General features: G+C 32.4%; 1 protein-coding gene and 1 pseudogene across 3 annotated transcripts; both read right to left on the bottom strand.

The window, feature by feature from the left end:
* Positions 1 to 266: 266 nt before the first annotated feature.
* Positions 267 to 3,111, bottom strand: LOC137813351 (uncharacterized). Of its 3 annotated transcripts, none has more exons than XM_068615534.1 (6): positions 2,945 to 3,111; positions 2,616 to 2,688; positions 2,419 to 2,514; positions 2,112 to 2,215; positions 1,883 to 2,019; positions 267 to 663 (listed from the first exon to the last, which is right to left on the bottom strand). In XM_068615534.1, the coding sequence occupies exons 2-6, from the start codon at positions 2,673 to 2,675 to the stop codon at positions 581 to 583; spliced, it is 480 nt and encodes a 159-aa protein (XP_068471635.1). In that variant the 5' UTR covers positions 2,676 to 2,688; positions 2,945 to 3,111; the 3' UTR covers positions 267 to 580. The 3 variants fall into 3 exon arrangements, with proteins under 3 accessions (XP_068471635.1, XP_068471634.1, XP_068471636.1); XM_068615533.1 differs by having other exon boundaries at positions 2,994 to 3,111; XM_068615535.1 differs by having other exon boundaries at positions 2,970 to 3,035.
* A 4,216-nt stretch (positions 3,112 to 7,327) lies between these two features.
* Positions 7,328 to 25,749, bottom strand: LOC137813346 (transcription factor IIIB 60 kDa subunit-like; annotated as a pseudogene).
* Positions 25,750 to 26,713: the final 964 nt, after the last annotated feature.

Here is a 26,713-nt window from a genome sequence, read left to right as displayed (position 1 = left end):
TCAAATTGAGGATTTTCTCAACTATAATAAATTAACACCATAAAAATCAATGGTATTTACGACAAAAGGTAAAAATAAGGTCAAGAAACCAAACAAGTTAACCAATAAGTTAGTCTCCTGAAATACCTATCCTCAGACGCTTCTCATAACATTGACTAAATTTTTTTGACCATTTTCATGCAACCTGATTTTGTACAAGATTCGCAGAAACTGGGTGAATGAGTTCCACCCTATAGAATGTGGGGACTTTAGGAGGAGCTCAAATCAAACAAGAATGCATGAAATCAATTAATGAAATCACTAGAACCATAACTATCAAATAGATTCTTTGTTTCACTCACTTTAACAATTGTGGAGTGAAAGTTATGTGACCGTCCTTAAAAGAGCTAACATCCATTGAAGAGAAAAAGATAAAAATAATTATTAATTGTTTTTAGCTATTTGTAAATCAAAGGCTAAACAAGAAAATTTTGAAAACAAATCCACAAAATCTCGGTAAACAAAACATGTGACAAACTCTTTCCATATCTTGTTCATCGTGGATAGCAACTCACTAATTTGAACAAGGTACATAATATCCTTAAAGCTCGGGCATTCCCCTTCCTGTTTTAGCATCGTAAGTCTTCTCCAGCACAAGATCCATCGGAGTATCTTTAGGACCAACTGCCAAAAATAAATAACAAGATAACATTTTGGGTGTAAGAAAAATGTGTTATAATGTATATTTGAAATGACTAAGAATTGAAAAGTCATAGGTTTCACACTGAATTCCAATTCCATAAATCTATACAATTTTTGCATATTTACAACAACTGGAGTAAGTAGCTTATAACAACACTAGGTTAATAACATAGATATGGAAGATGAACATGAGAATGAGTTCATGCCACTTACCCCTTGAACCTAACTTCTGACTCAAATGTAACAGACGACTTAATCCATCAATAAAAACTACTGTCAATAAATTACAGTGCTATATCATACAAATGTGGCGTTTACTTACTCTACTGCACATAAAGGCATGTCAGTGGGTCAATATGAAGAAACAGGGATAAACTAACAGAAGCACACACCAAAGAAGCAAGATTTTAAGGAAATGGAAGGCAGTTTATGAATCCCGAATCTTTACGACTACCATCCGCCCCACCAACACCCTTTCCCAAAGGCTTTCTTTTATGTTCCAGTGCTTGCTGCTGTTAGAAAAAAAAGGCTTTCTATTGTCTTCTAGGTTATTTTGTAAAAGCTGTTTTTGGCTGTGGTTGTCAATCATATAGGGTCCTATCCTAGGTGTAGGTTTTCAGTCAGTCTTTTTATATTTATGTTCCGACTTAACATATATAAAAATAGATCTGCAGAGAGCTCACTCTCTAAAGCATTTTTCTCTAAGACACTTCTACTCTCAACTACTGCTAACATAATTACGGATTTCAACAAAAGAGGGCAAGTTTAAAGAATGTCTCTAAATTGCAAGGAAGCTCTCCTTCAAGGCCAAGTATAATAACACGCTTATGGATAATTGCATGTGCCAGCATCCTAACAGAATCGTAGCAAAAACGAGGAGAGGTAAATCAAGAGAATTGAAAGAGAAACATCAACTATTATCACCAAAGGTTTCTTGGTTTAATAATTAATATATGTGTCTGAAATGGACTACTTTTAGAGATTATGGTATGTTTCCATATAAAAACTTATAATATTGTTCTCTCGTTTTGTAATTATTGTGTCTCTCTTTCTCCGGTCCACATAAGCAATTCTATTAGCTTGTTGTACACATTCTGCATAGCCAGTTTCTCACTTCCAGTCAATTCTTTCTTAGTTCTTTTCTTGCCATGTTTATTAACAACTCAGACAAGAAAAATGTATTAGCCTTTGGGATACTTACGGACAGTAGGTCTTGGGGTAGTTCTTATCTTTAAGATCTCAGGACGAGGGATTATAGACTCAGATGTTCCTATTCCTCTGGATACTCTGACTTTAGTACCATCTTCAAGATATTTAACTCCAACCTTGCAAGGCTTCCTGCAAAAGCAAAAACTTTGTTAATTCAATTATATTATCCTAAAACTCAGAAGATGGAATCACAAGTTATGCACTTTAACAAATGTGCATACCCTGTGACTGGGTCAATTACTTGCACGTTGGAGGCATGGATTGGGGCTTCAACTGAAAAGATGCCCCCTTCATGACCTTGTCCTTGCTTAATATGCTTCTTCACCTGCAAAGAGAAAGTCAATGGCATTGGAAAGAGAAACCAGTCAGGCAAATTTACACAATCACATGTCCAAATCTCAATTAGACAATTAATAAAGAATCCAAAGCAAGAAACATCGGTAATGGAATTGAAAATGCAGACACTTCATCAAAAATTGAACTAGGAATACCCAAATTGTTATGGTGAGTGGTTTGTTCATCCCTCACCAGATTTTTACCCTCAACAATGACACGATTCTGAGAGCGAATGACACGCTTAATAGTCCCAGTCTCACCCTTATCTTTGCCCCTTATTATCATAACCTGTTACAAATGAATAAATGAATAACTCTACAATAATAATAATAATTATTTCAAAATAAAGAGCAACAATATATATATATATATGGCTTGGTTTGGCTTACATTATCCCCTCTGAGAACTTTCCAGTGCCTAATGAGTTTTTGAGCTGCTTTCCAACCCATTGTACGATTCACTCTAAAACCACAAAAATTGAGTAAAAAATTACAACACAAAACAATTCGAAAAGAAATCAATCACATTAACAATGATATCTTCGAACTTCAATTTGTGATAAACTGTTAACAAATAGTGTTTCATGCTAACCTTCTCAGTTTCCACACAAATGATTAAAACCTAAATATACTTAATACACAAAAATGCTTAAATGAAATGGTTTTGATAGATAAAAGTGATGAAGTTAAAAGGAGAATGAGTTTGCGATGAAAGTAGCAGAAGAGGGGAATTGGTGACAGCACCTAGGGCTTGATGCGTGAACTCACCGATACAGAATCGTGGTTTCGCCGCTCAGAGTGGCTCAAACAACATCGTCTCTTCTATTTCTTTTTTGTACTAAAGCCCCTCAGTTCCGAATGAAGAAAATATCCATTTAACTAACATGTTAAACTTACTTATAATATTTATAATATAAAAGAAAGTCAAGATGACATCATTCTTTAAAAAATATTATTTTATTGATTAATTATTTTAATTAATTTTTAGTTACCATGACATTATACCTTCCGTTTCACATTTCTTTCATATATTAAAGTTAGAATTATTATTTTTCATTGAACATCAATCTCAGTAACTAGACAGATAATCTCACATATCACTATAAGAAATATCCTTATTAGCATAGACTAAAAGGAGGCATTGGATGTAAATAGAGTTATCGTGGGCTTAAGATTTTCTTGAATTTGGAAGTTAACCAACGTGGACGTAAAACATTGGTGTGAAATGTGTAGGACGCAAGTAGCGTCAGCTAGATACTGACATGGGTTTCGCACCATTGTCATATTTGCGTCTCCCTAACCTACATATAGCCCATTTAAGAGGCAATTGTCGTAGCCTACATGAAATCCACGCAAAATTATGTTTCATATTATTTATTTATATAGGTGTGGCCTTGACAATGGATACATGAATGATAGCATAAAAAAAAATTAAATATACAACCCAAATCAATATTCCGCAAACCCACAAAAACCTAGATTAATTTGAAAAATACACCTAATCAATAATCTAATCTGCAAACCCAATCTAAATTAATTTGAAAAATACACCTAATCAATATTTTGCAAACCCAACCTAAATTAATTAGAAGCTATTTAGTAACGTTGTGATTTATTTTGAGCATAAAGTGACATAATTTATTTGGTGCATAGTAGTTAGTATCTTATGATTCACGATACGTATCGCACAAAAAGATACGGTTTCACCCTCTCACGATACAAATCGTTTGAAGAATCTTTTTCGTCCCTAAATCGTAGTTGTATCGTGCGATTCGCACGAAGAATCGCTGAATCGCGAAACGAAACGATTCTGTATTGCGTGAATCAATGTGGATTTTAAAACCTTAATTTTTTTTACCCACGCGGATCTCCTTTGTTTCACACTCTTACAAATGGCAATGTGAATACGTCTTAAGCCAGATGTATTTATAGAACATGGATATAAACTTGAATGACCTACTGGGGACGATGATCTTCATAAGAACTTTAGTCACACTAGCATGGATAATCTCATCTAATTAGATATACCGTCCATATATGGCGTCCACTCACATATCGTGCAGACTGAGGGTGAACCTTCTGATACGTGGGTTCATATCTCTCCTTCTCATCACTAAAAATTTCTCATATATCCATGCCTATTACAATTTCAACAACACATTATTTATATATTTAACTAAATATAAAAAAAAATCATGTATATTATTTACCCATAAAAGCGTGACATAACCATCCAACTATTTTGTTTGTGCAAAGCATGCATCCCTTAACTAGTCATACATGTGGGTGAATGCAACAACATCGTGTGAGTACTCATCACACATGCACAAATTGGTAAACAGCTGCAACTACGACATACTAATAGTTGACACACTTTTATCTACAAACATTGTGCATCCCACAAGATGCAACAAATAAGCCCAAACTCCAAACTTCCATCTTTGATGAATGTGATACTCTTCATATATACCTCTTCGAGCCAATTAAGCTCGACGTGTGTGCCATGACAATGCCCTAACTCTACCATTGCATCATCCAAGTCTACCCTAAGGAACTCAACCAACAATGTTGACACTAATATAAAATCCCATATCATATATGTACAAATATTATTGCACAAAAGGGATATGCAACAACGCTAACACATCATCTAACGTGATGTTCATCTCACCAACAAGAAGATGGAAAGTGTTGATGTCCCAATGCCATCTTTTTACAAAGGCCAAAATGAAAGTCTTATTAATGGTGTCATAATTGATGTTGTGCAGTGGCAACAATCTAGGGATGAAGGATTCCAGGTTTACTTAACTTGCACTAGTGGGATACAAACTTCAATTTCCCTCACTTCTAAAAAAAGTATATATGTGTTTCTAACTATAAAAAAATAACAAGTGATCAAACATAACATTATTAACTGAAGTTTTTATTTCTTACCTCTCTCTCCACAATCTTAATGTGACGTGATCAATATAATTAACTAGTATGGAAGTATCATAAGGTTTGCCACGAAGCTCTTGTTGCTCTTGAAGTCCTCCTGCTACTTCATGCAACACATAACCACCAATGTTATTGACAACTTGTTCGTGATCTCTTCTGCTGACCGACATCATCCGTCTTTGTCTAGTATCGCCTTGAGATGCACCACCTCTAGTTTTAGTCATAACTTTGTCAAATGATTCCATTATTAATAAACTTGTTTTTTCTAAAATATATTTCAAAATATACAATTCAAAATATATTAATACATCCCAGAATGCATATTTTGGAATATATTTTTGGATCTGAAAATATATTTCAAACTGTGTATTTCAGAAATGTACATAAAACTTCAAAATATATTATAGATTGTATAGTTCTAAAACTTCCCAAATCACCCACTCCAGAATAAATCAGCACCAATGTTAACAAAGAAAAATTTAAAAAATCAACATCACCAAGAGAATCAAATAGGGTCCAAGGCTATCCTTCTAGCAACATTATTCCAATAGAGCCTTTCACACACAAACAACGAAACATATGGGAGTACACAACTAAGAAAGAAAATGAAGTGAGGAAGAAAAAGTATGCTTGTTTTATAAATCTGAATGAGGATATTTTTGACATTTTACCCCCTACCAAGCTCAAATCCAAACCATAGGATACATAATCATAGAGGTTCAAATGGAGATGTAACAAGGAAACATACTTGCAGCAATATGCAAATCTACGTGATAGATTCCATCATACTCTATTTTTTACTAAACAGCATGTAAAATAATATATATATATATATATATATATATTGTATATGTAATTTATACACTTCCATTTTTTTAACTTTTCTTTTCTTTTAATTTTTCCTTTCTTTCTTATCACAATTCTTATTTTGTATATCCTTCTTATCTCTCTTATTTTTCCAGATAGATATTTATCTTAAAACATATAAAAGCATCTCTTTATTTTTTTTTAAAGGAAGCATTACTTTCTATAAATGTGTAAATTCTCTCATTCTTTTTATCCAAATATTTCTTAAATAAAGTATTATTTATAGTAGGATTTTCTTTTCTTTTTGAAACATGGATGTATTTTGTATCATTCATATTATTTAAAAAAAATTAAGGATGAATTATACTTTTAAAAAATTTAAACATGACGTTAAGATAAAATAACTATTATTAACAATTGAATATCTTTTCTTCTCCTATAGCATTATAGTTTTTGTACCTTGTGGTCAATTCATATATTGCACTTTTACAAATTGTGGTTTTATGAACTATTAATCGAAATTTGTACTCAAAATTTAATTAACAATTTATCACTAATTATTATAAACTTAATTTACGTACATAACACAAAACACTAATTAATTTTACGTTTTTGTTGTAGGTGTATATGATGTATCATATTTAATCTTGATTTCCAAGCAACAATTTTAAATGTCCTTTATTCTAAAATTTTCACGATAGAAGAGTCACATTAATTATGGTGATTAAAAGTTCATGTGAATCGATTCTCTTATTAGAAAAAATTGTTAAGATTGTTATATTGTTGTGTAAGTGATGGATTATCCAATACTATCATGGTTACTCATTGAATCACATCATTTGGATTGTCACTAGTTTAACGACTTCATTAAATGGATTTTTGTTGTTTTAAATATTCAGAGGAATTAAGTTTTAGAACCCATCGTAATTGAGAACATTGTGCTGTCTTTAAACTGGAAGAATAAAAATACTATAGAACGAATGACATCATCTGAGTCACATTTGTAAAACTACAAATACACAAAAGCTTTATCCAATTTTTTTCTCAGAAATATATTCTTTCAAAATTATTCGACATTGTCAAACACTAAATATATGTGTGAAAATTCAAACTATAGTTTGCCTCGTAGTGAAGAACTATCCTCTTATGCTTCATCCACATTCTACCCTAAACACTAAGCTAAAAATTTATTGTATTTTACACTTTCGTAAAAGTAATGAATATATAAAGGAAAAATAATCTGGGAGCAAGTGTTTGGTAAAATAATAAATACTTTCACATGCATATCTTATTAAAACATGTCGACTGAAGGTTTTTGGTCTATGCCGCAGAACTGAAAGCAATACTAGAAAGAATCATAACAGAATTTTACATTCAAAACATATATAACCAATTTAACTTTTTTGTCAAATTTTTAAAAAATGGTTGGAAATAAGTACATTTTAATATAAAACACAATCTAACCCCCTATTTTGTGTTGAACAGAGAGATGCTGGTAATACCTACCTAACAATTTCCTGGCTCTACAAGTCCCAAGCTTTCTTTAAAAGCATGTGGGATGATTAAAAAGAGAGGTAAAGCTCATGTAGTGATACTTGCTAATCAGATGGCAACTTAGCTTTCAAAAAGTTGAGTCTGACAATTTTGTTTCCACTGCTACCAGACATGTTAAGTATCAATTGCTATAGCCGTATCCATCATCTGACATATTTTCAGTAATAATCATCATCGTTATAGCCGTATCCATCATCTGACATCTTTTCAGTAATAATCATCATCGTTATAGCCGTATCCATCATCCTCAGGGTAATATGCATCTGCAATATTATCAGTGGACAACCCATTTTGATACATCTCCCCCATATCATCTTCGAATTCATCCACTGATCCCATCTCATCGTCATTCTTGTCCTCAAATGACTTATCTAGGGGCGGATCCAACCGTGCTTTCTTCTCTTTCTTGGGATCATCGGTTTTCTCCTGTTTGAAAATATAAGAAAAAAAGTTGAATTGAAGAAAAGTCCAATGTCTTGATTTAAAGAATAGTATAGGTTAATTGTCAGAAGACATCTTTCCAAATTTGTCTTTTGAACATGTTGAAATAAAGCAGTAAATGAAGAATGAAATGAGGCAGATAAAGCAAAAGCATGTAGGCCTGATTGGACAGGTTTTTCCATAGGAGAAAAATATTGAAGTAACCTTCTCTAACAAACTAAAATTAACTTATGAACAAGTTAAAATTAGTTTTTATAGAAGCTAACATCATTAGCTTATCTAAAAAGACGATTTTAGAGTATGCATAAGCTAATTTAAACATAATTCACTTTACTTTTGTATTTTCTTTTTCTGTGAATGTCTATTGAGAAGTTTATCAAAATCATGTTTTAATAAGGAATATTTTCTGGTGTTAGTGGAACTCAAAGTGTATCAGTATTAGATGTGATATAAAGCAAATCAGTTCTAGAGAGAATTACCAGTTCATTAAATAATTCACCCAGGCGATCAAAATTGACTTTAGATTTCAGACTCTGCAATTGCTACACAAGCAAACAAGTAGTTTTAGTAATATATAAACAATTTCGGAAGATCTTATGTTGATAATTAAAAAAACTAAAATGAGTCATATGTATATTGCTCAAGGATTTGATCAATAAAGTTGCACGCACATAATAAAACAAACTAAACCGTTGAGAATTGACACATTACCTCTTCTCAATCTGAAGATACAACAACGAAGCCCTAAATCCAAATGCTCAATGAGCACGAGAATACAAGGTCAAAGCAACGGTGAGTACTCCAACACTACTCAATGCTTTGAAAGACTTGGCGTTTATCTTTCCTATCATATCTTCCCTTTTTTAAGATTTTACCTCTAAAGTTGTTATAATTACTAGACTACGGATGGAAACAAGAAATAATTTTATTGATAACAATCATATGAACTACATTTTGGATTCCTCGATCATATTGTAGTAAGTGGATTTATGCCTAACTCATTCTCATAAAACCAGCTTGCAAGGTAAAAATTACACCTCACTTATGGGATCTTCAATGCACTCCCTCACGTTAAGGAATGAACGTCTTAAGCATGAGATTGGATATTTATAAGTGGTTTAACAAGAGTCTAATACTGTAGCATAATAGTCCCAAAGAACTTCATTAGGATAGGTTCTGAATGACTTCTATACCATTTTTGAGAACTGAGCTTATTCAATGGGGTTGGGTGGTTATGGGGTTAGATGTTCCCAGAAATCGGGTTCCACGACTGTATTACAGACTAAAATATGAAAAAACAACACAAAAACCAATACCGAATTGCCAAATTCAGGACCAGTAAGGAACAACAATTTTGGTATCCTTCCAGATCCACCTTTCTGTTTAGCATATATAGACTGCTCAATCCGGTAGTGCCATAATATTGGCTTACGGATTCATTGATCTGCCAAAAAAATGGAATACATATTCCGGAAACAAAAAAACACGTACGCACCTCTCCCAGTGAAAACCTACCGCGAACGCTAAATAACCACCACCAAGCCGCCGGAAACCAACTTGCTGCACAAAACAACGAGAAAAATCCAAGTGGCACTGCTGCTCGTTGACGCACTTCCAATAGCTATGTGGACAGAAAATTGCAGATAAGGGAGAAAGAAACGTTGTGACAGTGGTGGTATGCTGCCTTTAGGGTTTTTAAAAACTCCAAGGATATAGTAATTACACATAAATGTAAGGAAGAAACACCCTAATAGGACAGGTGATCTAATAACAAACATAGGACAGATTCTGAAGCTGTCATTTAATATGGGTTTGAATTTAACTCAATCCCACACAACAAACTTTTGAGAAGTGGGACTTGGGCTTTTCCCCAATAATGTGAAAGTAGAATCTCTTGTATTGAGAACTGTATTCCTCAATTCAAAAGACTGCATATAATCTTAATATATAGACTAAACTACACCGATGCTAAAATCTCCTGAATAAGGAAACTAGGAATAAATAATTCATACAGCCGAGCAATATATACAGAACATTTCTGCAATGTCTAAGAAATATGTTTCTAATTTGGATTTATTTATTATGTTTTATGAATTTTATACACTTGTAAATATTTATCTTACACTCATCACATCGTGTTATTTTTAAAATTATCACATTTTTGCATCAGATATGTATATAGTTTCCTGTTATTTTTATACAAATATACAATGGTAATTGGACTGTAACAATATAGAGAAAATGCATGTCTGTTATTGAATAGATAAATACCCTTTTTTTATTAGACATTTGGCCGAAGGCCTCCGCAGCAGATTGAGCTGGCCCCATATTTTTTGCCTCATTGGCTCGTCTCTGTTTCATTTCCTGAAATAGAGTATTTAACAAACCAAAAAAGATTATAAGCTTGAAGTCTTGCAGCATGAATCGTACAATGTAAACAACAAAAAAAAAAACAATGATAACTATTGGATTGGATCCATTCTACACCCATTAAAATGTATAGTATACTTGATTTTTTAAAGTAAAACAATTACAAAAACGTTGTAAATCACATTGAATTCAATGCATTTGCCAAACTCGCTAACTTCCTAGAGTGGCTGCTTCAAATTTTCCCATGCATCTCAGGCTTCCATTTCATTAGTCTCTAGTTTATATACAAGTAAAAAGTAAATAGGTGGTTTAACTTATGCATAGTCATAACCTTCTTATTTACTTTTTCTATATGCAGAAGTTTATCCAAACAAGGTCACACTATACAATTCCTAGGCCAGAAATTCTTCGTATCTCAATGATCTAATCCCTTTTGATATTCAAATCGGTTTCAACTCAACAAATACACTTTATTATTACATTGACTAATATATGGCAGGGGAAGGGGGTCTTCAGGTGCTAGAAATCCAGTTCCCTTCATCAAACCTTGGATTTCTAAACAACTAATAGCACCTCATTCCTGACATTAGCACTGCAGCAATGACAATCTATCACTTAACAAGAACAGAAACTGCAAACATCAAACATCAAACAAATGCACACCAACATTGGGAAGCTGATAGAACACCCAATTAATGGCTCAGTTTTATCAACAATCATGGGGGAAAAAAGACCTTAAGCTTTAAAAAAAACAATTCCAGATCTTGTAGCTCCTTAGAGACTCGAGATGGAGTCCCCTTCCAAACCACAATACATAATATGCATATAAGCCTGGGACCTTCAAAACATGGCTGAGGATAAATTTGTTGCTTTCCCCCTCCTCAATTAAACGTTCCAGGTCATGGAATTCTCTGAAGAAAGTTTTACATGTAAAATCAATATACAATGTATTTTCTAATAGCAGCGTCCATACTTCCCTGGATTAAAGTTTAGACAAACTGAGGTTTCAGTTGTACTGACCAGTTTCCCAAAATTTTATATTATTAAGTAGTGAGCTTAAGCCTAACTCATCCTCACAAAACTTGGCTAGTGAGGTGAAAATTGCCCCCACTTATATACTATAAATTAGTCTTATCTTTAATCGATGTTAGATCTCCAACACACATCCTCACACCGAGTATGTACATCTTGTGTGTGGGTCTATATATTCGTGGGTGATCCGGTAGTGGTCCAATAACGAGTGGCATGATAGACGCATCAAACCTCGCTAGGATGGACTCTGATATCATATTAAAAAGTGAATTTAAGTCTAACTCATCCTCAAACAACTTGTGAGGTAAGGATTACCTCGCTTATATACTATAAATTACTCTTATCTCCAGTCGATATAGGATCTCCAACAGTTATAAATTGATAAGGATCCACCCTACCAACATAAACAATTGTAAAACTTGGAAAATTAAGTAACTTATTATAGGTGATCAATCTAACCATTCAATTGTGATAATACATTGTTCATGAACATCAAATTTCAAATATATTGGCTACTGATAAGCCAAAATCTAGAATACAATAGTTTTCATGGAAATCATATTTTATGCTAATTAAACATCGAATGAAGTAACAAGCATAGATTAAAATCAAACTGATGTGACACTTCTTGACATGGTTTATGTAATGAAAGATAAAAATCTAACTGTATTTCATGAAATTTTTATCTCAAGTTACTTGTGGTATAATTTCACATTAAGAATGTCTCCAAAAAAAAATCAGAAAGAACCTTTCTGGATTTTGCCACGGCCTCAGAAGCAGATGCAGCAAGCTCTCTTGCTGCAAGTAAATCCTATGAACAGTTCTCAAAATTTGCCTCAAAAGCTTTCTTATTAGCTGCTGCAATTGCTTCCTTGGCTGCTTGCTCCTGAAAGAAAATATAAAGCTTGAGTGAGATCCAGTGCAGATTAACCTTCCAAATAAAGTCAAACAGAAAACCAAGGACAAGCCGAAGTACAAGTAACAAGCACCCACTTCCGAATTTGAACTTCAAACCATGATACAAAATGAAAAAAGAAACTAAAAGACAATTATCTAGCACAACTAGAAAAAAATAGATAATACCATTTCTTTACCTCAAGATACTCCCAATTTGCTGTTTCCCATAGTATCTTCTTGATATGTCTCCCCTCCTCATCATGAATGTATAAATCAACGTCTTTATCATCAATATCAGATAAAGTTTCTGATTCATCTTCTCTAAATGAATCATCATCTTCATATTTACCATCTTTAGTGGCCTCATGGGCAACATTAGCCCTTAAAAGCATTTTTGAGCAATTAGGAATGAATACAGAGAAAATTTAACATGATAGCAAGAGTGAATGAAATAAGAGCACCCACCATACCTTCTGGCACACAGGCAGGCAAATCTTCTGGGTGGCTCTTAAACTGATCATTTGATGCATTCGCTAACTAACCAAAAGAACCAGAAAAAAATATAAAGATTTATAAGTTGTGAATGCTTACGATTCTTCTAAAATTTATGAGCCAAATTGTTCGCAAAAACATACAGTTGTCTGGAAATTGGAATTTATTTCAGATGCCCATATATATGGACCATTGCTTGAAGAATGATTTCATATAGGATAAAGAACTAAATGAAAGTTAAAGTTTGTACTTGGCCACATTTTTGTAAATGCTGCACTTCTCAGGACTACTTTTGCTAACAAGGGGTTACAATTTCATGATATCAACTAGACAATGTGTGAGCATGTGCACAATAAGAGAAATTATCACCTCAAATGGCTAATTTCTAAGGCCTCTCATACTCTTTTGCTGGATGCATTCAGTTATAAGTACAATATTAATTGGATCTGATCAGTACAACGTAAGGAACTTAAAGTATGGGTTTGATGGTCTGATACAATATTCGGCACCAGTATGTTTGCCTCTGGAGTGAGTTTGTGGACATAGATTATCTTTTCTCTTTCAAGATGAAACTCAAATTTAAGAAAGTATTATGAATATAGACCCTATTTAGTTCTTGAATTGTTAGACTACTCCAATTATATCAATTCTTTTAGCAATTTAACTATAAGACAATACAAATAATTTTGCTTCTTTCTGTACAAGCAAGCCCTAGTGAATTTAATGCAAAATGTTAAAACAGAGAAAAGGAAAAATTAAAAAAGATACTTGTAAATAAAATGCAAAATACCACACAATACCAAGCCAAGGAATACTTACATCACATGCTTCATCAACACTCTCTTTGAGAAGTGCTCTTTTCATTCTTTCCCGCTCAGCACGCTGGAATGCAGGAGGATCCAAACCACCAGCAAGTCCACCAGAGAGCTTATCGAACTGTGAGTATATCAATCAGTTCAATAGTCAATGCCCAAAGGCAATCTGGCTTCAAAACGAAACCATCTTGAAAAGAAGGAAAGTACTCACATCCTTATAGCATGCTTCGCACAATCCAAGAGCAAAATGGGACGCCCCACTATCCTTGTGCTCACATAGTAGATCTTTTGAAATACACCCTTTCAATTCACCTTCTGCCATTACCGTTGGATTTTTTTCATGCTCCTTTGCCATGGTATCCAACTCCTCAACCTAAAAGGTTCATGAAAAATGTTTACTCATTGTCAGATCTAAGATGGTGAATTTAACTACAGGCCTTAAAACACACTCAGTATCAAAATAGACTATGGCATTAAAAGGAAGTAGAAACATACTGTCAAGCTAGAACATTCCGTATTTTCAAATTCAACCAATCGCTTGGTCAATGTTGCTTCACACACATGGACGATTCTAAGCTGCATTGAAAATTAGTAAATCAAGGGACATCTAATATAAGAAAAAATATTAAGGTCAACTACTCTGTACAGAAACAATTACAATAGCAAATGTGTATAGGCAGAAGATTGTGTCATACGTTAGAACTAATATGGCCATTCTCTTCAAGAATAGAAATTCTTAAACACAAACAGGATGAAAAATGTAATACTAAAATTCAAAGGATTTTGTATAACATGATTACATCTACAATTATACCAGACACACGATACAGAAGCACAAATCAACCTTGGTACAGATAATAGGAATTGTTGTAACTGCTTGTCAAGATTTTTTATTTTTCTGAAAAAGACAAAACAGAAGAGGATGGAGAGAGGGAAGAGGTTGAATAGAAAAATGAGAATATATAGTTATATTTATCTAGTAAAAGGGTAGAATGTGTAACTATTGCTATAGTGAATATGACATACAGAATAGAAAATAAGAGAATGTGCCATCACATGTATAACAGTTAAAGGGTAAAATAGCCAAAACAAATGTGTACACCAAAATGAAGTGACCCTATTTTTATGATGATTATTAATTATAAATAAAATAACAAGAAAAATATATAATTTTAGTCTTGTAATATATTACAAAGAAACAAAATAAAAAAGATGTTACGAGGACTATTTAAAAAATAATAATTTTGTATGGACCAAACCCAAAAACAATATATTTTCAAGACCAAACATACACCTATTATGACCCAAAAATATAATCATGTTAGATAGCATACTTAAAATGTGTTAAATATGTAACTAGTTGTTACTAGAAATTAGGGAAGCAATTACCAAAATTTATATTTGATTTATTCTTGTGTATTTATGACTGACTCTGTGGCACCCATTAAATTTGATTATCAATAAGACTCTTGTAAACAAAACAACTAAACATACAACACACAACATTCACACATATTCCTTCAATATGATATGACAATTGGGTGCCCTGAATGTGAAGGTTGAAACCAAATTTTATCAAAATTAGGAGCACCTATCTGATGTATACGGGTTTGGACATCCCTGAAATGTTCAATTTAATTATATTTATTCTTTGCTGATCAAAAAAAATAAAATGATATGATATCAATAGTTGAGGTTCTTTCTCTTTATCCTTTGTCTGAGTCAATGCTCATTCTTGGGTGGATTGTACCAGTGATCACACGAGCCTCTTTTTCCATGTCACTGCCTCTACTCTCTAGTATGCCTCCGAAACCTGACCCAACATCTTCTAACAAGTGTCAAAGGCCCCTCCCCCCACCAATTGTCACACATACTCCCTCATGCAGCTTCTCTTTGGTGCATGTCCCATGTGACAGCAACATATCACAGCATGAGCCCTTTTTCGATGACCATTTTGTCACCCTATCACTTATGCTCCTTAATCATTGCCTCTTAAACCTTGTATACATGGCTCGGATGCTTTTGGTCGTATGTGAACCCTTTGCCTTTTGTTAGCTTGGTAGATGACTCTTAAATGAAAGTTGAAGGCATTGGCAAACTCATCCCATTCCTAACCTTTACTTAGATTTAATGTTTAATGTTACTGGCCGTCACTTAATTTTAGCATCCATTAGCAAGCTAACATGCAACCTTGATTATTCTATTCTTTTTGTTCATAACTTTGTCTCATATTTAACATATTCACTCGAGGAAAATAAATCCTTTATTAAGACCAGGGGCATGCCCAAATAGTTGGCTTCTCAGATATTGTTTGGGCTGGATCACCGAGTGATAGGCGATCCATATCCAGTTAATGTGTACTGATTGGAGGAAATTCAGTATCTTGAAATAATAAAGCAAAATGTTGTAGTCAGATGATTTGCTAAAGCAGAATAGAGAGATAGATTGACTCAGGAGGTATTGCCACAAGCTTCATAAACTCCAGTTAGTAGTTGGCATATGTCTTCACCATGTCCTTGAGGTGATCAAGAATTGACTACATATGTAACAAACTAGGTGTATATGATTTGTATGCTTTAGCTTGAGGGGGAGTGTTGAAAATCAAAATAATATATTTTGTATTTATTGTAATAATAGTAGTTTATAAGCATGAAATCTCTGATTTAGAGGAAACAAAATACCATTATTTATGTATAGTCAAATGTAATAATAATAAGTCTATACTTGCATCCTTTGTGTAATCAAACATGCAGTTTCAGCCTAATCGGGTCTGTTTTCTCTCTTTCAAAGCATAGAGACAATCATTGTGCACTAGGACCCCAAAACAATGGTTTCAATAGGGAGTACACAAATTACCATTATAGAAGAGTCTTAATGGAGGCTATGGTGAAAGAGCATATAATGTCTCTTATAGTGGGAAACAAATTTTAAACCATTGGATATATTAGTTTTTAAATGACTGGTTTGGTTTAGACTTTTTTTTCTCTTTTTCTATCTTTGGACATATTTTAGTTATAATGACCCCCACCCACTCTCTTTTCTCCCAAAAAAACAACACTTGACTTTCAGGTGATGCTAGTTTAAATGGGAGTTCAATGTTCTACACCCAACCAATACAGGATTCTGTTCCGGCATTTTGCTGTTTCTGAACTTGACCTCCACAAAAGCATCTTCCACATCCTTAGGGTGGCAGCAAATATATGCCTTTTGAAATTACACAAGAATAACAACAGCACCAGAAGAAATCAAGATAAGTAGTCAAGTGTGTGTGTTGGTAATAGACAGTAAAACATCCCATTCCACCTAACAATCTCAAAACATAGCAAAAATAGTTGTGTTCCATGAGACTTGAGAGATCATCAAATTCTAAATAATTCACACTGATAACACCATCAGACTAGGAATTCATGTATGCTTCTGCAATAACCAGCTGAACAAGCTTAAAACTTGACTTTGCATTTTTGGGACAAATCTTCTGATAATCAGCAACCAAGCACAGTATTCTGAATTTGGAATCATGTTCTAGATATTCAACGAATATAAATTCCAAAATCCAAGTCTAGTATATCCTATAATGTGGCAAAAATAATCTATTGTGTTAATAGATTTAATATGAAATTGAGGCAATTATATGACTAGCAACAAAGTCTATATGTCTATATCCAATATTCAAGGAAGAAGCGTAAGTTAAAGTTACTTTTAACAAGTGCCTGAAACAGGCTGTATTAATCCAAAAATTCTAGTTCACGTATTCTATTAATTACGTCTCAGACCAGGACAGAACTAATGCCAATATTTAAATGAGTAGGAAAATTGAGTAAATAATAACAATGGAACATATATCAGAAGGGAGACCAGAGAGCATCTGCAATCAAGCATACCAATGAATCTCAAAAAGGAATTCAATAAATTATGAATAAAGCATTGAGTATTTCCTGAGTATCTTCTACACTTACAAGGAAGTGTACATGTAAAATATACCCTGCTAGCAACATAAGACAATAACAATAAAATAAATCACAAGGTAGAAAACTTAATCATTACTTACAATATCGGGTTTAGAGCATTTAATTCCATGTGCAAGAGCAGAAATGTATATTGCCGCACCGCATAGACCACTAGGTTTCCTACCTGTCTGTTTTCTAGCATTAGTAATTCAACATCTTCACAATAAAAAAAGTTTCTACTTGACATCCTAAATTAAGGCTTTCTTTGTCCAAACTAAGAACAATGTTAAGATACCTGCATCCAGTCCCGTTTCATGCTTGCAACAATGGTCAGTGCAGTATCAGATACTGCCTTAGTCCCTCGCTTAATCAAATCTACATGACATGACATTAATCTATTACTTCTCCAAGCTCAAAGTAAAATAACTGGATAAAAATTAAAATAAAAATATATTAAAACAAAACCAGGTTTAAAATCTGCACAAAAGAAAGATGAACATCTGAATTATTTATTCTTTTATCAACAGAAAAATAAAACATATAAAATATGAAAGGAAATTCTCATCTCAAATCACAGTAATTTAGATTCATATTCAAATAAACATAAAATTTATAATTCCCTTCTATATTCTCAATTTATTTATTACAGTATTGTAGGTCCAGGGGAATCTTTGAAGGTGGAATAAAGTCTTGCAAGTGAAAACTCCCAAATACAAAGGGGAGTATTTATTTGCTAACAATCGTAAATCTTAAAAAGCTTTAGCGGGAAGTACAGTATTACAGGGTTTTTGGATTCATGTATCATAGGCCAAAATTGCATTTAATCTTCATGCCTATTAATTATCTAAAAAGCTGCACCACTCATTAAAATCAGAGAGATAGTCTCCATTAGGTCTATAAAGGGTTCTCGTTGTCTAAATTCTCTCTAAATGATTTGTTCTCTCTCTCTCACTCTTTAAATTCACCACATACAACCAACAAAAATGTTTTAGTTATCTCCTTATACAAACTGATGAAAAGCAAACACTCACTTTTAGTATATCTATGAATAAAAAGACTAGGATCAACAGGCTTTTGAACAATTGGGTGCTCTCCAAGCCTCAACACTTCACAAAGCTGCAAGAAAACTGATCCTAGCACATAACTGCACATTGAATTCATGAACAGGAGCAAAGCAACAGTCAGAAACACAAAAAACAGGGATAAATTGACAAAAAAATAACTAAAATATGGGGGAAATATAACCAGTAGACTCCAGTAACAAAAGAAAAGCATACTCACACATCTATTCTTAAAAAAATTGAAAAATCAATAAGAAGGTACGGCTTATTGTTGTGCCTGCAAGGAAAAAAATAATAATTTCAGCACAAAAAATAAAATGTTGCAAAACGACCAGTCTACCAGACTCATTATGATAAATCAAAGGTGAAAAGTGCAATCCATTGAACTCATTGGTCTTCAACCACAGTCATAGAGGCACTATTCTCTGACAATTAAATACTCAACAAACATCCTTAACACAGTAGTAGCTGCAAAAACAATATCATTAAATTCTCGTACACAAGTGCACTTGTTATAACATTTACAAAAGACGAAGGAAATTTGGAATTGCTGGGTAATGCTAAAATCTCATTTGGGATGTGAGATATTTAAGAAGATTTGGAAGATTGCTAAAGCAGTCTTCGTTAATCAAAAGGTTGTGCCAAGATATGGAATCGTGGTAGTGGAATTAAGTGTTCAAGACAAGGTAAGAAACAAAACAAAACTATCAAAGCCTCAAATAGGTCTAACAATGCTAGAAACAAGACAAGAAAAGTTGTAAGAGAAGCACAATCTACGCTTTTGAGAGATTTAACAAACATCTTTGGACAAAGAATGGACAATGTAAGATATATAAGCTTGCCAAAAATAGAGAAAGGAAAACAAGATATTTAGACTTATTGTTGTGGGAGAGTTTGTTAAAGAAAGGCGTTAGTGTGGCTTATATTTGGACTATACAAGACACAGTTTGTGGGGATAACTTTGAGTGTGAGAAACTTAGAAGGTAAGACAAAGGACTTTCCTATAAGGACAAGATTACATAGTCCTTGTTCAAACAAGTCTAGAATCTACTTATCAGGGTCATACAAAAGAATCTCCTTAATTGCATGTTTTTTGTGAATGATATTGTTGAAAGACAGAAAAATAGATAGAAGTTATGCTAAAAAAAAGTGTGTAGACTGCACACAGACTCCATTTTATATAAATTGATCATAATAAATACAAATAATTAAAGGAGATCTTATTCCTAAATACATGACATTTATTTTTAAAAGAAGAAAAAATGTCAAAGTAAAACACTATACAGGCTATAATCCTAACTAGGTTAGCACTAAAACCTATATCAATTCTCTTACACCTTTACACATGACATGATAGCCTATAAATCATATTCTAATCAGATAAGCCTATAAAAACTCTTCCATATATCCCTAAATCAATAAAATCTCCCCTAACTTTGTCTATATCTCCTCCCATCAAAACATAGTAATGGTTTCAAAAATTTGAAGCAACTTCCCTACATCAACTGGAAATTCATTCACAAATTGGAATAAAAATCTCGAGCATAAATTCCAGACCAACTTAAGAACTAAGCTATGTCTGTTTCTTCATATTTCAACTTCAACACATACTATATGTGCACACAGCTTAATTTTATATCCAACCTAATGAGTTAAGAAAAATAAAATATGTAAACACAATATAATTGATTGTCCACCGTGAAGAAGACATCAAAATGACTTATGTACAATTCCACAATGTATCCCATGTTTGGTTTTACATTTTTAAAAATAATAGTTCCAGGAAACAATGTTTGAGAAGAGATAAATCGAGATAGAATATAATGAATATATGTCTCGTGTACACAGAGTGTTCTTATTTATAATGAAGAAGAGATACAATAATAAAGAACTAAATCAATATCTAATAATGGGAAATATTTGACAAGATATTTCCCTATCATATCATATCTCTCTATTTAATTTAATTAAACCATATCTTTATCTTTAAGAAACATATTTTAAATAAAAGTAACACGTTACTCTTTAACTTTTAGAAAATCCATATAAATATTATCAACGATATTTTTTTATCAACCAAACAAAATTTAATCATTCCTAGAAATCATAATTCCCAGGATTCAAGATTCTCATGAATTATGATTCCTACAGAAAAAATTATGTGGTATAAACACCCCATAAAAGTAACAGAATGATAAAACAGGCTTTTTGCTAGGGTGCTTTGTTATCAATTGAAGAAAAAGAAAAAGTAGTGTAACACAGTAGCCAGAAGGCCACTGGCTTTTCAAAAGTATGGGTAAATCTCATGTGCGCAGTTTTACATTTGCATGTTCTAAGAGACTTTTTTTATTCAGACTCATGGCCAACTAATCACCAAGGCACGACTTGACCACTTTAGACAAGAAGTACAAAAATTAATGCTTTGAGGTTTATATTAAAATTATTTGAACAGCTTTAAACAAGGGAACTTTAAACTCTCCACATCACATAGTTACTCATGGGTGGAACTATAAAATGATAACTGTATGAAGAATCATTCAAAACTTATGCCCAAAAGAACTCATACCGAAATGCAATATAGAGACAAGCAGCCTGTACTTGCTCTGATTTACGTCCACGGGTGAAATTTCGCTCAAGCGCTATCTTCAATAGGGAAATTCGAGGATTAGTTAAATGAAAAAACTATTTTCAAAAGTGTATAAATAAAATAAAAGCAAGTTTAAAATGAGTTCAGTTGAAAATGTGACCTACTTTATAAAAGGTCAATGCTTGGTCAGCCATATGTTCATCATGAACTCCAAGGCCCATACTTAGATATTTAATTTCATCATAAGCTGTGAACTCAAAGAAAATTGGCACATAAGAATACAAAAAAGTACAAGCATAAAATTATTAACAGTAATCAAACTGGTCATTATATAACAAATAAACACTGAAAACAACTATCCAAATTTCTCTTCTAGACATGTTTTCCCTATAACGGTAAGGTCATCCTCCTGCACACTATCAATTGATTGCACAGGCTGTTGGGAACATAAACAATACTATATTTTCTTATCGTTTAATAAATATTAAACATTAAATTAAAATTTATTCTTGGACTGCAACTTTGGAAGGATTGAGGAACAACCAGAAGAATAGCAGAACTTGATAGATTTAAGACTAACACAGTAACATGTTTGATAATTCACCAATTTGTGTGTGGTGTTTTATGCAAATAAGAGAATTAATTAATCAAAAAATACTTAGGAAACCATTATTTCAATTAATCCCAAAAGTGAAATTAGTGTAAGACATTGAGATTTAATAAAGGCATACCTCTATCTAAAGTCCTTTGACGTGATTCAGAGAACTCGCTTTGAACTGTTCTTACATAATTACCTGATAATTTACTCTACAAGACAGAAGTCAGGAAACCATGAGAAACAAAAAATTGTGTAAACAAAAACAAGTGTAGAATGACAGACAAAACAAATGGTCGTGCATAAAATAATTAAACTTGAATATCCATTGATAGAAGAGGCAAATAATTAATGTCTTCTATAATGCTCTCCATTGATAGAAGAAGCAAATAATGAATGCACCACAACAATATTTTTGGCACGTTTGAGAAAAGTCCTATATGTGACCTTAGGATAGTTTGGATCCTCTACTTTTTCTTAAGATAAGGACAAGGTCACACACACTCTGCAATAGAAAAGAAGATACTTGCAGGTTTGCATTATAGGACTGCATGGTGGGATTCACCTATTTTTCCTTTCAAAAACCATACTTGCAATCAAACTTAAAAATCAAGCCATCTAAATCCCTATCAGTTCTTAATAGAAATAGGTCAGCCACTTTCCCTGTAACATGATGTTGTAATTTAAGGGGATCAATCTTAAAATTATCTTCCCAAAAGACCACCATAGCATGTCAAGCTTCAATTACCTGCCCTGCCGCATTCTTGACAAATGTAGGCTCCTCAGCAAAAAAGTAATCTTCCAACACCCTCCCACAGCTTCCACAACATCTGAGAAACAAAATTAATAAAATACAAACATTTAACAACATTGGAGGCTTCCTCTACACATTCCTAGATCCATAATTAAATAAAAAAAACAGTACAAAATTCAACTTGTATAGCATAATGCACAAATGCTATTAGAGAAGTGTCATTCCATGAATTACTGTTAAAGCACTAAAGATACTCACAAGAAACCGTCATCTAGTCGCTCCCCAGCTACATTTTTGGCACAGTGACTGCAGTACACCATTATGGTCGAAACAAATCTGCAAAGTCAGTGAGATGAAGGCATTGAAATTGATAGCAGAACTAAAGTGAAATGAGAGGGAGTTGAAATTTTTAGAGAATTGGAATAAAATTTGAATTCAATGAGGGTTTATCATTTAGGGGGAGAGGTAGCTAAATCTGCCACATAAATAAATTAGTGATTAAAATTTAAAGAATTAAAATAATCAAAATTATAATTACCTCACTCATAAATCAGTTGATAGAAACTATTTTATCTAAATCAGAGATTTTAATCAACTAGTGTAAACTGTTTTAATTTAATTGAGTCCTAATCCTGGAGAGTATAGCATGCAGTACGATAACTTCATTAATGCAACAAAAGGAAGAACTAAAGAGTTTTAAGTTTTCTTATGCCCTAATACGTCATTTTTCACCAACCCAACTTCATTTCAAACCAAACATTACCTAAGCATGCAATGATTGTGTTTCAGGGCCAATTTTCATTTATATGACAAATTGCAATGCTATGGTGACTGGTGCATCAATGTAAAAATGCAGGTCACTCTTAATGGGACATGTTTACAACTGTTCATCAATAAACAAAAGTCCCCTTGGATAACTAAATTTAACATCAGCACCTTTATCTTCATATAGACCACAACAAAAGCCAAACCGCATGAGCCTTGAGACTAATCATAAGCAGAAGCACTGACATGTCTCAAATACACAATCTCTAACAATAAGAGTTACACCATCAGAAGAAAAGTAACACTTGACGTCCATCAGACACAGTATTCCATCTTCAACTTTTTCCTTTTCTTTTGTGCAAACAAACTACTACATAAATACAGTAGCCCTAACATATACTGGAAGCTGTTTCCTAGTGATATTTATACATCACGCTAACAGGAAATAATTTGCTCTAAGTCATGAGATGAAACACTACTTTATTATTACCACCATTAAAAGTTCACCCAAAATATCCACCAATTATGTTCTTCTCTTCTTCTACAATCAACTTCTTTTCTATGGTTACTACTAAAGTTCTTCAAAAAAATAACATTCATTGCACTGTTTCTTTATTTATAAATATTATTATTTCAATATGAAAATGTAAAAAGTAATCAATAACTAAAACAAACTCTTACAGTTAATAATCTGAACATGGAACTCGTTTGGTAGGTAGCTTATTCTCATCAAGGAACTCATTTCCTTTTCTATAATGTCAAATTAAAAAATAAAAAATAAACAAACTTTTACTCTTCAATGATATAGGTACCACGCCATACATGCCCCATTACATCACTAATTAGTAATATCCAAACTATTCAAAAATACACTTAATTAAGATACCCTTCACTATTAGACGTATATAAAAGGGAAAATAAAGCAAATCCAAGATCTAAACAAAGGGTCTCTGAACTTTAGCTTCAAAAGTTCACATGGGAAACTACAACAGCAAAATATCACATAGGCAACTACATCAGCAAAAAATCACATAGGCAATTACAGCAGCAACAGTGGTGGCACATGACATAAGCTACAAAAGAATCTGACTTTAGATAGAGGAAGACTCCTGTACTTTCCTTACAAGCCTAAAGGACAGAAGAATGTCAAAGGAGAAAAGTCTATAAATAAACCCACTTTATGTCTACAAAATGGTGTGAAATCAGTTTTGACTTATAAAGTGATTTTCAACTCAATATTGGTTATAAACTGGTTGTAAACTAGTTTTTTTAATTGGACGGTCTTGTGAAGCCACAAGAAACAATGCTATTATTGACGAAATTATAAATAAATTATTCTTAGGACAATTGTCATCAAAACCAAATAAATATACTAAGATTAATTTCACCATAAGTACACTAAATACTAAGAAATAAATATAAAAAAAAATCCCAACAAAATAAGCATACTAAATCATAAGAAGAAAATAAATTTCAATTCAAACACTTACAGAGAGAAGTGTGTATACAAATAACGAACAAGGCCCCAAAAGCACCGAAAGTCACAATCCCAAAATCCTCCTGAAACAACAACAATGATCAATTTCATATTCAAAATGTAATCACCATGACACCTAGCACAAAATTTCAGCACCAATAAATCAAATAGAGAAGAGATTTCCGGCAACTCCCTATTTGGCAATTTCAACCAATAATTCAAATTTAACACATAGAATTTGATCCTCGAAAAAGAAAGTAACACATACAAGTCTTACTTCCTTCTATAACTTGGTCTCCTCTAATCTATGGTTCATATTAGTCTCTCTTTCTCAGCCATTAGGTCCAACATTTTGGGTCAATCATAATAAAATTCCAGAACCGAGCACGATGAAAAAAAATGTGAAAAACAGTTTTTCTACCTTCTAAAATAGTTTTTATATATACTTTTTGTTTTGTTGGTAATCTCTATTAGAGAGTTATAGCAGCAGGGGATGTGAAAGTGGCATTCATGCCCACAACTTCATTAAGAATAGAGATATGCATATTATTTAGCTTTGTGTATACATAGATAGATTAAAGCAAGAAACAAATGAAAGAAAATTGGGCATTATTATTAGAGAACAATATCAGAAAACAAGGTTATGAAGAGTGTAAAATAGCAAATATGGGTCCAACACATATTAACACGTATTACATGCCTTGAATAAACAAATTACCAAATATTTTGTTTGAAAGATAAACTTAATCACGTACTAATCCGAAATATCTAAACCCTAAACCCACACAATCTCAACAACAACCAAACCTACACAATACAGACAACCCTGTCAAAGTCCATAACGCAACCAACAACTCACCTTATATTTACGACAATTGGTATAGTGGCATTCTTCTCTCTCACCACCACGTCCAATCTTCCACGGCAACAATGGAGCTTTTAATCGAAGCTTGATTTCAAACTCTCACTACGTAAAAAACTACTCACAAATGTAAAAATCTAGGTATCAAAATACTTACCTTCAACTACTCCTTCTTCGTCCCCACGAATTCAAGGCAGCTGCAGAAATTTTTTAAACATTTAAAATTTTTTGTGTGGGTTTCATCATTCAAATTTTCATCATTTATTTTAATTTAAATTAACAGTTATGTCGGTTAGGTTCATACTAAACTTACATTAATTTTTTAAAATAAAATTAATATAAATCCAACTTTTCCTGCAAATCTCTTTAGAGAGGAAGAGAAAGTTTCATAAAGGAAAAAACTGCCTATTTTTTATGTTTTCATACATCTATTTTAATTTTCTTCGTCATTCTCTTCTTTCCTTTGAATCCACATCAAATTTTATTTATTATATTTTTTTTAATGTTATATTAGTATTTCCTTAATGGATTTAACATTTTTTATTTTATTTTGTGGGCTTAGTCCACCACTCTAGTCATGTTTCCTGTTAAATCTATACTAATTTTTATAACCTATATCTTCATATTCTTGTAATGTATACAAAATATTTTTGTTAAAGAATATCAAACCACATAGAACTTGTCAAATTATTATATGTATTAAATCATAGTTAATTATAATATTAAATATTTAAAATTATTATTATTGAAAAAATTATGTATATGATGATATTAAAAAATCCACTAAACATATAATTCTAAAAATAAAGTTTTAAAATTTTAATTATGAAGTACATTTGAAATATATCATTGATGGTTAGAATATATTTGAAACAAATATTAAGACTTTTAATTATTTTATATATACTTAACATGAATATACAATATTTTAAATTTGATATTTTCAATAAAAATATCAAACAAAATAAGAAACATTTAACAATATGAAATGGAGAAAGAATCCATTCAACATTTTTTTTAATGTGTTTCTTGTATATTTGAAGTTGAATTTAACAAATGTTTCTTAATGCTCATTTCTCTAATAGTAAATGACCT

Source organism: Phaseolus vulgaris, chromosome 1, assembly GCF_000499845.2.
Source record: "Phaseolus vulgaris cultivar G19833 chromosome 1, P. vulgaris v2.0, whole genome shotgun sequence".
In the NCBI taxonomy this organism is placed as follows: Eukaryota; Viridiplantae; Streptophyta; class Magnoliopsida; order Fabales; family Fabaceae; genus Phaseolus; species Phaseolus vulgaris.
The sequence above is the reverse complement of the archived record's forward strand: the minus strand, read 5'-3'. Positions and strand labels throughout refer to the sequence as shown.

Bases quoted from the DNA above. Each gene is read 5' to 3' on its own strand.
- LOC137813351 (XM_068615534.1), bottom strand. From the start codon at position 2,675: ATGGGTTGGAAAGCAGCTCAAAAACTCATTAGGCACTGGAAAGTTCTC. The intron at 2,020-2,111 runs GTATGCACATTT...TTGCTTTTGCAG, and splicing joins GTAATTGACCCAGTCACAGG to GAAGCCTTGCAAGGTTGGAG. The intron at 664-1,882 runs GTAAGTATCCCA...TATTTTTGGCAG, and splicing joins TACCCCAAGACCTACTGTCC to TTGGTCCTAAAGATACTCCG.